General features: G+C 41.8%; 1 protein-coding gene across 3 annotated transcripts in view; it reads right to left on the minus strand.

The window, feature by feature from the left end:
• Positions 1-752: 752 nt before the first annotated feature.
• LOC147623603 (uncharacterized) overlaps positions 753-12,135 on the minus strand; it is an 11,958-nt gene continuing 575 nt past the window's right edge. The window contains exons 1-6 of one of the 3 annotated variants that reach the window (XM_086820173.1): positions 11,565-12,135; positions 8,431-10,090; positions 8,074-8,135; positions 1,230-2,132; positions 1,010-1,136; positions 753-923 (exon numbers count right to left, since the gene is read on the minus strand). The exon at positions 11,565-12,135 is cut by the window's right edge and continues 575 nt beyond it. In XM_086820173.1, coding sequence (XP_086676299.1) covers positions 1,011-1,136; positions 1,230-2,129 — 1,026 coding nt within the window. In that variant the 5' untranslated portion in view covers positions 2,130-2,132; positions 8,074-8,135; positions 8,431-10,090; positions 11,565-12,135 and the 3' untranslated portion in view covers positions 753-923; position 1,010. Of the gene's footprint in view, positions 1,137-1,229; positions 2,133-8,073; positions 10,091-11,564 lie in introns of those variants that run through there. The other 2 variants (XM_086820171.1, XM_086820170.1) reach the window with 2 other exon arrangements.

The raw sequence follows: 12,135 nt of genomic DNA on the forward strand, positions 1-12,135 counted from the left end.
TTGAAGGGACTCCCCTTCCTTACATATGTGTCAAAATGAAATCATTATACCCAATTATCTCATACTATTAAAATTACTCATAGTTTCTTACTAATAAACTTTGTACATAGTCAACTCTTCATCTTATGTGAGCATTTACTCATTTTTGGGTATCTTCTTTTACAAAATTGGATTTATATCCTTCCCACACATGGATTGATCCTATTGGCCCATAGGAACCTTAATTGGACCATAATCCAAAGATTTCTGAAAATCTAGACCCTTAAACTAAGGTTATTTATACCCATTTCCAATTAATTCCAATTGCACATTGGAAAGTTCTTTTTGAATTTATGTTTTAGGGGAACTTATTTTAATAGGATGAGATAATTTTCTATCCAAAAATATTAAAAATCTGAATATTCTCTCTCTAGAATATTTTCTCTCTCTAGATTAAAATAGTTAGAAACAAGGTCTCACTACTACATATTAGCCTAATACCGGGGCTTGTACCGGCGCTATTTAACGGGGTCTAAAAAAGCCTCGTCATCGGTATAAGCGCCGGTATAAGCGCCGGTATCGCAGCGTCGGTATACCTGTCGGGTATTAATACCGGCGCATATAACGGCGCCTATACCGACGCTAACCGGTGGTAATACCGGCGCTTATACCGGCATCTATACCGATTCATATACCGACGGATAAACCGGCCTCTATACCCGATTATATACCGAAGTGTAAACCGGCATCTATACCAATGTATATACCGACGCTGATACCGGGGCAAATACCGACGCTGTAGCAGAAATTTTTTTTTGGGCAGAATAGTGCTGCCTGGCTGTTGCCTAGCTGCCTGCAATGAGCAGGATCAACAACAGCAAACAGACAGCACCATTCTGTCTACAATAGAGCACAAAAACAACCGTGCTCGTTTGCATATTTTCCTGATATCGACAAACAAGAAATTAAATTAAACATTAATACTCAAAAATGTTTTGATCATATTTCATTAGTTTGAAGGTCATCTTACATCATGGTAATGCCTCCCAATTGACGGTCTCTCCTTCTTCTTCAAGCATCTCAAACAAGGCCACAAGGCCATGTTTGTGAGCGTACTTCTCCTCTCGCCTGCTTGGTGGGCGATTCATGGCCAACTCCTGCACACACGATTAACAATTATAACTTTTAAAAAATCAACATTTAGCCCACATAGATACATTTAAATAAATAAAATTGCTACAAACACTTACGAATTCATGGCGCATGGTTTCGTAACCACCACTCCCGAGATGAGAAGCCCCTACTGTTTGCAGTCTTGCCCTTGCCGCCTCTCTTTGTTGTTGAAACCTGTCTGGTGTCTCGGTGAGCTCCTGAGCAATGGCTGCCCACTCCCTGTCATCTAGCCAAACAGGTTTCTCCTTCCCCTCTCTGAATGCGTCCCTCGCCTCTGACCTACGATGCCCCATCAAAATGCGAGCTGTATACTGTATCCACTCATTAGAGACGACATTCATAGGGTCAGATGGCTGGAACTCTTGCTTTATCTTTGTGTTTATATAATTTTTCTTTCCCTTGTCTTGCTGATCCCATTTAGTCATGACAGAGTCATGAAACTGTATAGTGCACAATTGTTGAATGCGTGTCTTCATTGCCTTCCCTGCACTATCCATTATTGGTGCCCCATCCCTAATTGTGTAAATCTTGCTGTTGTCATGGTCATGTGCACCCCAGGGAGTGGAAGGTGACCCTATGGGTGTGCTATCAACAGATGAGAGCGAAGGACGATGCTCACGTGGTGGTGGTGTCACAGCATCTGTGGCACTACCACCACAACAACCTCCCCCTGAAGACCTACTACGTGAGCGCCGTCTATGTGAAGAGGTGGTAGATCGAGCTGTAACAGGAGTGGAAGGCTGTGTGGTACGAGGTGTGGGAGCTGCTGTCGTACCCACGGGTGTGGGAATTGGCGTCGGGAATCCAGATGGTGAGGCAGATGTCCCTGCTCCAGAACCCCAATAACTCTGAGCCATGGCTCTCTGCTCTGGAGTCATGGACGAAAGAAAACCATATAACTGCTGGGGACTCATGCCCTGCGGTGTAGGATTAAATGAGAAATCTGGACTGTAGTCGTAGGGCGGTGAGTCACCCATGGCCTGTTGGACAAAAAACCATATGACAAACTTGTACGGAATGAAAATTACACGGTAAACAATGAATGAAAGAACCATAAGATAAACATTAACAATGATAAACAACATTGGTAAAACTATATCAACTTGCTCCTACAGTAGTGATTATGATGGTAAACATTAACAATGGTAAACAATGAATGGACCTTCAATGTCATAAAACCATTACAAATATGTCATAACTATTTGCATAATCATTAAGATACATCATTTTATAAATCATTATCTATTCTATCATCCTCATTAAGATCAGTAGCCCCAAAGAGATCTATGTCTATACACATTTCAGCATCCTCATCATTAAAAGTCCCTTGATGAAGGATGTCTTCATCATCTATGTCTTCTTCCTCAACTTGATTTTCAGCTTCCTTGGTTTGCACCTCTTCATTTGGATCTTGCTCTAGTTCCTTCTCTTCATTTGCTTGCTCCTCTTCATTGTTGATATCGGCTTGTTCTTGCTGCTCTCCATTACCCTGTGCATCCACATCACCTTGTTGTAGCTCAAATTCTTCAAAAATTTGCTTACTGCGGGGGGCGACTTGAACCACAAACAGCCAGCGTGGATCTTTTGGATCCGCTTTAAAGACAACCTGCTCACAATGCTCTGGGCGCACAAAAGTATCTTGCTGATCGGTCCATACCTTTGTGGAGTCCACTTGGATGAGGCCACTCTTGTCTCTACGTACAGTTGCATGTGGCCCATTCATGATTACCTTGAACCACTTCACATCAAAGATAAACAACTCAAAACTTCTGAAGCCAACCTTCAATATATCTTGAATGGTTCCAAAGTAATCAAGCATTCCAGTAATTGTGTTATCATCACTTGCACTTGCACGACTTTCTTGAACAAACTGTGCTGTGACACCACAATCAAAGGTTGCTCTTCTTTGGTCTATTCGTTCTACTCGAAAATGACGTCCATGTGACCAAAACGCCCCATATTTGTGATACTACAATGAGCACAAAAAGTTTGTTGATGGAGAATCAAACACAGAGACATGTAGAGGAAAAAATGAGAGACATGTAGAACTTAAACACTTACATGCCAATCGCATCCTTTTGTAAGCTCCTCCTCCTCCTCTGTTATAGGTAAACCAGCACGTTTGGCTTCTAAAATTGTAGCTTCTAGCCATCTACCTATGGGAAAGTCCGGAAGAGCTTGCATACCTTCTGGATATGGGAGATTTCTTGTAGTGCGATTCCTTCTGAAACTTAAACGATCTTGTACTCGCTGTCGCTTGAGAGCTTCATATGTCTCAATCCACTTCTCCATTACATGAGAGTTCAAGATGCAAAATTTGTTGATTTTTTCTCTCAAAGTGTTATCCATCTTTCTCTTAATGCCTTGGCCTTGAGGTTCCTCACCAATGACTCGCCTGTTGGACTCTTGAGACCATAGTCGAGGTATCTCTGGATCTGAGGAACTTAAATATTCAGTGATGTAAACAAGGGACTCTTGTATCAGCCACCCTTCTGACATACTACCCTCTGGGCGAGCCATTTGGCGAACAAATCCCTTTAATGTCTTCATAAACCTCTCCAAAAAGAACATCCATCTTGAATGGACTGTTCCAGCAACTGCAACCTCATCTACAACATGAACTAGCAGATGCATCTGGATTGTTAATAAACTTGTAGGGAAAAACTTCTCTACCATGCAGACTGCCTCTATGGAGTTTAAACGCGCTGTCTCCAAAGTGTCTCTCTTTATCTCTTTTGAAGAAATCCAGCGCACCAATGTGCCAATCTTATAGATAGTAGCTCTAATGTCTTCAGTGAGGCAATCTTTTATTGCTATGGGTAGCACAAATTGTAGAAACTTGTGCCAATCATGACTCTTGAGACCACTAAGATCATCATCCTTTGTAAATGCACTTTTCAAGCAATGCATACAACCTGTCGGAGTCCGAAACTCTGAAATTGTCCTCTTGACTTGTTGTTCCTCCATCTTGCTAAAAACCCATGGGGCTCTTGGAAGTAGCACCTTTCCATTGGGTCTAGTGCGAGCCCAAAACTCTTGCATACAACCAATCTCTTCCAAGTCATCCCTTTGGCCTTTAGTATCCTTTTTTCCTGTCATGGTCTTCCACAGAATGTCAGCTACATTCTTGAAAATATGCATCGGGTCAAGCAAATGGTTTATAAGGAGATCACCCCAATAGGGGAGTTGGTGAAAGATAGAGAGCCTCTTCATCCCAGGACATGCCAAGTTGCCACATTCCTCCCATTTGATCTTCCAATCGCTTGCCTTCAATGTACTTGGAGGAGGTCTTCCTAGATTACCATCCCGCAATTCATGATTTTCTGGCAGATACCTAACATGTCCTTGGTAGACATTCTTTCGTAATGCTTTTGAGTATCTTGAATCAAGTCGAGGACCACATACATGACATGCATTGTAACCCGATATAGACAAACCTGAGCATTCTCCATAGCCAGGCCAATCATGCATTGTCCACATGAGAATACCTTGCACAGTTGTAAGTCTTTGGCCACTCTGCTGCTTTGACATGTCCTTCACTTCAATTCCGTTCCACAAGGTGCGTAACTCATCAATAAGTGGTGCCAAATATACATCCATGTTCTTCACCTTGTACTTTCCTGGAACTATTAATGAGAGCAACAGATGACCTTTCTTTATTGCTAACCATGGCGGAAGATTATAATTCACAAGGCAAACAGGCCATGTGCTCCATGAAGAGCTCCTTAAACCAAAAGGGTTTACACCATCCATTGCTAGGCCAAGACGGAGGTTTCTAGGTTCTTCCTTAAAAGCCGGCCATTTCTCTTCAATGTGTCTCCATGCGGGTGAGTCTGCAGGCACACGCATCACTTCATCTGTGGATCGAGTTGTGGCATGCCATGTCATCAAGCTTGCTATTGATTTGCACCTGAACATGCTTTTTATCCTTGGAATGATTGGAAAGTGCCTGAGAACCTTTACCGGGACAGCTTCCCCCTGAACATCTTCTCTATATCTGTTAGAGCCACAATGGGGACATTCTTGCAAATGCTCATATTCATGGCGGAAGAGGCAACAATCATTGCGACAAGCATGAATATTATTGTAATCCATGCCTATGGATTTCAATAACTTCTTCGCATCTGCACGAGATGGAGGCATCTCGTTGCCAGGGGGCAATATTTGATCTTTCAAAAGCCTGCAAGTATGGCAATATCTGATCGTTACTATTAAGATTTTCTCAAATACAAGTTGATAATTTAACATTTCAACAGTAGGTGTAATCTCCAAAAAAAGACCTTACTTGAATAGTTCAGTGACACTTGTATTAGACCATCCAAAAACTGACTGCAAATTTAGCATCGTAAGAGATACACGCAATACAGATATGTTGGCACCATTGTATAATGGAAGGCGTGCAAGTTTACGCATGGCCTCTTCCTCTGGTTCATAATTTGACCGTTGAGAATGTCGTGGTTGATGATCTTCATGTTCATGCTCCTCGAAGAGAGCTTCTTGTTGCTCAATGAAGGCATCCAACATTTCTTCCATTGGACCTTCTTCCATTTCCTGACCTTCTTCCATTCTCTCGGGTGCTGTTAATTGAGCTCCATCTGTCACTCCCTCCTGCGATATCCTCATCCTTTGTTGGGGACGAGAATTCACAGGCGCAATGTTATCAAGATGCGGCTGCACACTTGCTTGGTTGTACGATTGAAACCGTAAATTTTGCAAGCGCTCCATTGGAAATATTCCAGCGTCATGAACATGCTCATTGCAAATCCTTCGTTTTCGAAAGATTTGGTACTTACATCGCATGCATGGACACGCTATTCTCTCTTCAAGATTGAGAGGCTCCATCTAGCAGGATAACATGTATATGCAGCTCGTTAAACACAAATCAGCTTATCTCCTCTCCATACAAAATTAAGTAGAATTTACACAAGGATGGAGAGAGAAGCTATCTCTATTCATAAATAGCTGTTTATATATAAAGGCCTTATGCAATAATCTAAATGCATATTATAAGTATAAGCTTGCATAATAAGGCTGCAAGACTTATGCATAAGCTCTATGCATAAGCCTTATGCATAAGTCTTATGCATAAGCTCTATGCATAAGCCATATGCATAAGTCTTATGCACACGCTCTATGCATAAGTCTTATGCATAAGCTATATGCACACGCTCTATGCACAAGTCTTATGCATAAGCCATAAGCTCGGACCTAATCCCAAAAACCCTAGGACTGAATTACGGTTTTGTAAATTCCGTCAGAGTCTCCTTTGTAATTGGAACCAAATCTCAATTGAAAATGCAACTTCTTAAAACTTGTACGCAATACTCTTTGCATCCCACAATGTCATGAAAGATCATATGCATTTGCAATATCCACACAATATGACAGAAAAGGGGCCCCATTGCCCAAATGCATCCACAAAGTCGATGGTGAGGATTGTTGAGGACGCGCGTTGAAGCTTGCCGATCTCCCGGCCAAGCTCTTCTCACCCCTTCACCGAGTTTTCCTCCAAGGTGAAGGTTGAGGCCATTTCTTCACACCGGTGTACCTAATCCCCCTTCGTACCGCTTTACCAAGCAATCACGGCACAAAGAGTTCAAGCCATTCTCCCCTTGGCCTCTCCAACCAATGCCAAGGTACCCTCACACATTGCTAGATTCTATAGAAACTTGAAGTGGTTGCAATGGTGAGTGTAGGTACAAAATGATGTGGATAATATCAAATGATAGAACAAGTTTGTTGGCTTACAAGTATTGAGCATGACTCATGCCCTTTTACAATTTAGAACTCAGCAATAAAGCATGGACTCATGCCTCAATCCATCATCCAAAAGCTCCAACACAAACCAACAATTCACAATGCCCTCACCATGGCATTTGCATAAGCATTTGTTAACCACAATCAAGGCATTTGCAATTGCATTTTAACAATCCCTTTCATATAAGCCATATGCATAAGTCTACCTGCGTACGCTCTATGCATAAGCCATATGCATAAGTCATATGCATAAGCCTTATGCATACGCTCTATGCATAAGTCTTATGCATACGCTCTATGCAAGACTTATGCATAAGCTCTATGCTATATGCCTTATGCACTATTATGCTAACCCTTAATCCCTTTCACATAAGCCTTATGCACACGCTCTATGCAATTACGCTCTATGCATAAGCCTTATGCACACGCTCTATGCATAAGCCTTATGCATAAGCTCTATGCATAAGCCATATGCATAAGTCTACCTGCGTACGCTCTATGCATAAGCCATATGCATAAGTCATATGCATAAGTCTTATGCATACGCTCTATGCATAAGTCTTATGCATACGCTCTATGCAAGACATATGCATAAGCTCTATGCATAAGCTCTATGCTATATGCCTTATGCACTATTATGCTAACCCTTAATCCCTTTCACATAAGCCTTATGCACACGCTCTATGCAATTACGCTCTATGCATAAGCCTTATGCACACGCTCTATGCATAAGCCTTATGCATAAGCTCTATGCATAAGCCATATGCATAAGTCTTATGCGTACGCTCTATGCATAAGCCATATGCATAAACTCTATGCATAAGTCATATGCATAAGTCTTATGCATACGCTCTATGCATAAGTCTCTTGCATACGCTCTATGCAAGACTTATGCATAAGCTCTATGCATAAGCTCTATGCTATATGCCTTATGCACTATGCTAACCCTTAATCCCATCACCCAATGGTGTAATAAACATGATCTTGTTTTACGTACATGGATAATAGAGATTGCAAGCTTATTATAGGTTTTATGCATAAATATTAAATTAATCCTATGTGTTGTAAGCTTACAAGAACCCAAAACTAACCCTAAACCATAAAACAAGGATGCAAAAATTCATATAAAATAGCATAAACAAGAAAAATCAATAGAGGATCTACCTCTTTTTTGCAAAGCTGAAGGAGAGCTCGAGGATTGGTGAAAGATTGGTGAGGTGAAAGAGCTGCAAAACAAAATATTAAACAAACTAATTAGTAAATTAAACACAAGAAAAAGAACTAATACAAAACCCTAAAATCTCTATGCATGCATTAGGAGATCTATGCATACATAGAGAGCTCTAGATCTCAACATGCATAGAGAGCCAAAAAAACACAAAACCCTAAACGTCCTAATTTTTCAATTAAAAACTAAAAGCAATTGCAATAACATGTTAGGAGAAGGAGAAGAGGAGAAAAGAAGAATGAAGGAGAAAAGAGGAGAGAGGAAAAAAGAGGAGAGAGAGGGAGAGAAAGCACCTCTTTCGCTTGATTACTTGCGCCTCTTCTGCGAAAAACCAGAAAATAGGCTCTCGGCTGTGAAAAACTTACGAGCGCCGGTATATGCGACGGAATATGTGTCGGAATATTCGTCGGTATATGCTACGGAATATGCGTCGGTATCGGCGTCGGAATAAGCGTCGGTATAGGCGTCGGTATACGCGATGGGAAATGAAAATTTAAAAAAACCCCGCCATACTTGTCTCCTCCAACATGACGACGGACATACCGACGTTCGACATTTGCGTCGGTATTTTGGCGTCGGTATGTCCTCAACCTCTTGTAGTGTCTTTTATATTTCTGAAGAGGGATTGATTACAGGGGGAAGATGCTGAACATCTTGAGAGGCTGGGGAGGAATCTTACACTTTTGATCGTCCCCGCGTTGAGGAAGCGGATGAGCTTCTTCTGGAGATCCACGGCCTGGTTCGTGCGGCGGTGGGATGTAGCACCGAAGTCCGTGGTGACACTGTACGTGTCGATGCCCTTGAGGATGTTGTTGAGCACCCAGTTGGAGCTCTCGTCCACTTGACCTTAGGTATGTTTTCTCTCTCTATAACGTCTTCCATTTTTCTAATGTGACTCTCTTTACTTTTGAATTTCAAAATTCAAATTTCAAACGCTAGCCATAGTGAAAAGAGAGAGAGGACATCTCATTAAAGAGAGGCTTGGAGTGAATTTGAAAAGAGAGAAGACTTGTAAAGGCTATTCTAGAAAAGTGAGATGAAGAAGGAGATGGCAAAAAATTTCACTACCTCTCGCAACCCTAGAAAAAGTCAACGATCCCCTGTTATAGTATATATAAAAGAATTACCACCATATAAACAAGCGGAAAAAAAAAAACATAACGAAGATCTTTTGGTGTACCAATTGAAAAAGATTAATTGTATGGTTTCAAGGTTGTACGTACAAAGGGCCGCTTAGTACTATTATCTATATGTATGTTTGTCTCAGCATACCCATTACTCTGTCAAGAGCATCCTCATCTCGAGAGCTGCGAGGAGTTAACCTGCTAGCAAGAGCTTGCGCAATTGCATGAGAGGAGACATTTTTTCCATTGCGAAACTCATGATCATGCGGTGGAGTGGTGAGAGAGGAGTAGTTATAGTATGACCTTTCAAGCGAGTTAGAATGGGAATTATAAGGGTAAGGATAGATAGGTTCGAGGGTAGATCCATAACTCCTGTCACTACGCGTTGATTGTGTAGAGGCGATCAATGCTTGTGGGCGGCGGCGCTGATCAATAAAATCTCGTTCAGGCCAAAAACCAGTTGGTAGATTTGCATGTCGATTTACCACCTTAGGCTCAATTTGCTTAGATTGGACATGCCCGCCATTAGAGGAATTGCGAGGAAGCTCATGGTGGGTTTCGCCACAGCCCGGGTGTAAATAAAACCTGCAAATGGAGCAGTTGTATGCCCATCCTCGCCCTTCTTGGCGACACGAGTTGCACGTGTACTTGTCTTCGTCTCGGCCGCAAAGCAGGGTTAAAGGGTGCTCTGGGTGCTTGGCATGAATGGGTTTGAGAGGCAACCTGACGCAAGACTGGTGGAGATCGAAGTTGCACGAGGTGCACCTGTACATCATCCCTCGGGCTGGCTGCCCACATCCATCGCATCGGCATGAACTGCGCAATTCATCTGCATCCACCATAGGTCCACATACTTAGATTGCTAGAGATCACCTTCCCGTTCATATATAGTATTAGTAGTCATGACTTTTATAGACACAAGAGTTTGGTTAGGCTGGTCTAATACTAACACCTATATATATATATATATATATATATATGTATGTATGTATGTATGTATGTATGTATGTATGTATGTAGAGAGAGAGAGAGAGAGAGAGAGAGAGAGAGAGAGAGAGAGAGAGATTACACGTGCACTTAAAAGTAGGCAAAAGGTCTTGTGCTTAAACAAAAACAAATAAACCCACTATATAAAATCTACAATAATATAAAGAGTGCCAAAAGCACTATACATAATTAGATGACTACATAATAAAAATTAGGAGCATAAATAAAAGTTATTTCTTGTTTGAGTGAGAGAGAGAGAGAGAGAGAGAGAGAGAGAGAAAGATTGATTTTGAGATAAGATGCATGCCCACACACTTTTTACAATCCTTCCTATAAACCCAAAAAAGATTCTCCACATAATGAAATCTGAAAGTTAAAGCATCCACATGCAAAATCTACACCACCCTAACAAAGAATTAATTTAACATAAAGCTTCTTGTAAAAGAGAAGGCAGACATTCATGTGCACTTGAATGAAGGAAACACAAAACCCATAACATGCTTAGGAAAATAAATATACAATAAGAACGGTGAGGGACTTGAGTGCATGTGAGTGCATGCGTGTGTAAAACCAAGACTAAATGAACTGCTTCAACCATCCCTAAGATGTATTTAACCAAGTCTAAATGAACTACCTCAACCATACCTTAGATGTATTTAAATGCTTATGTTTCTATTTTTTAATGCCCAAATCTTGTATACAAATAGTAGTTTAAAAAACAGAGACTAAATAAACTACCTAATACCTACACCTAAATAAATCACACTAAGAAGATCATCATCTTATAAAGAATAGAAGCTAGATTAAGTCCAACTACATAATAAATATATAGATAAGTAGAGAGAGAGAGAGAGAGTTTGGGAGATGTATTTAAATGTTTATGTTTCTATTCTTGTCTTGTATACAAGTAGTAGTAAAGAAAAAAACAAGACTAAATGAAATACCTCAACCATACCTTGAAAAAATATGTTTTTTTTGACGAGTTTAAAATTGGTCTAACGTAAACACCCACACAAGGCACACTAGTTTCCAAGACCCACACAAGGCACACTAAGAGGTGACAACAATAGGAGGAAGTGACAACAAAAGCATAGACAAAAATGGTGTGATATTAGAGAGTGTTATTTGTTTCCCCTTGAAAAACTAGAATATAAAAACCTACCAATCATTTACTTTTCCTTCGTAGATTTAACCCTAGCCTTAGCTTCATTATTGAGGATTTTTTTGGACCCTAGTCTTAGCATGATTAACCTAAAACACCCACAGAAGAGGAAATTGCGAGTGTATATTTAAGCCTGTGCATAGATTCAACTGACCTATAGAACTAGAGAGGACGAGGACGTGGGGGTGGCTGATGTGGAGGAGGAATCGGGGGGCTCGCACGCAGAGGGGGCAGAGGTCGAAGTTACAGCGGCTGCAACGGTACACCCACGAGAGGTTGCTGTCGCCGCAGCCGTCGCACACAACCTCGTCGGCGCCTCCGACGGACTTGAGGAGGAGCGGGTGCTCGAAATGGGAGAAGTGCGTCTGCTGGCTCCCGACGCCGGCGCACGTTGTGTGCACGTCGAACTGGCAGTCCGGGCAATGGTAGAGCGGGCCGCTTCCCCTCTCCCAACACACATGGCACACGTAATGGCCCGTCACATACGGCGCCTCTTGCAGCAACAATAGAGGCGCGTGCGGCTGCCTGCCGGCGGCCATCGCACCGCGCCGGCCCCCAGTAACATGAACCGCGTCAGAAGCAGCTGCCCTTACCCTCCTCCTATCCATCCCTTCAATTCCCTACAGCAAGCTTTGCCGACACGTCAAGCCAAACAGTATATGCTTGACGTCGTATCACTAATTGGCCACACTGATCAACTAATTGCCCCCTCAATCACCCTTCTC

The sequence above is a fragment of the Cibotium barometz genome, chromosome 26 (assembly GCF_041138505.1).
Source record: "Cibotium barometz isolate CiBa-2024 chromosome 26, ASM4113850v1, whole genome shotgun sequence".
In the NCBI taxonomy this organism is placed as follows: domain Eukaryota; kingdom Viridiplantae; phylum Streptophyta; class Polypodiopsida; order Cyatheales; family Cibotiaceae; genus Cibotium; species Cibotium barometz.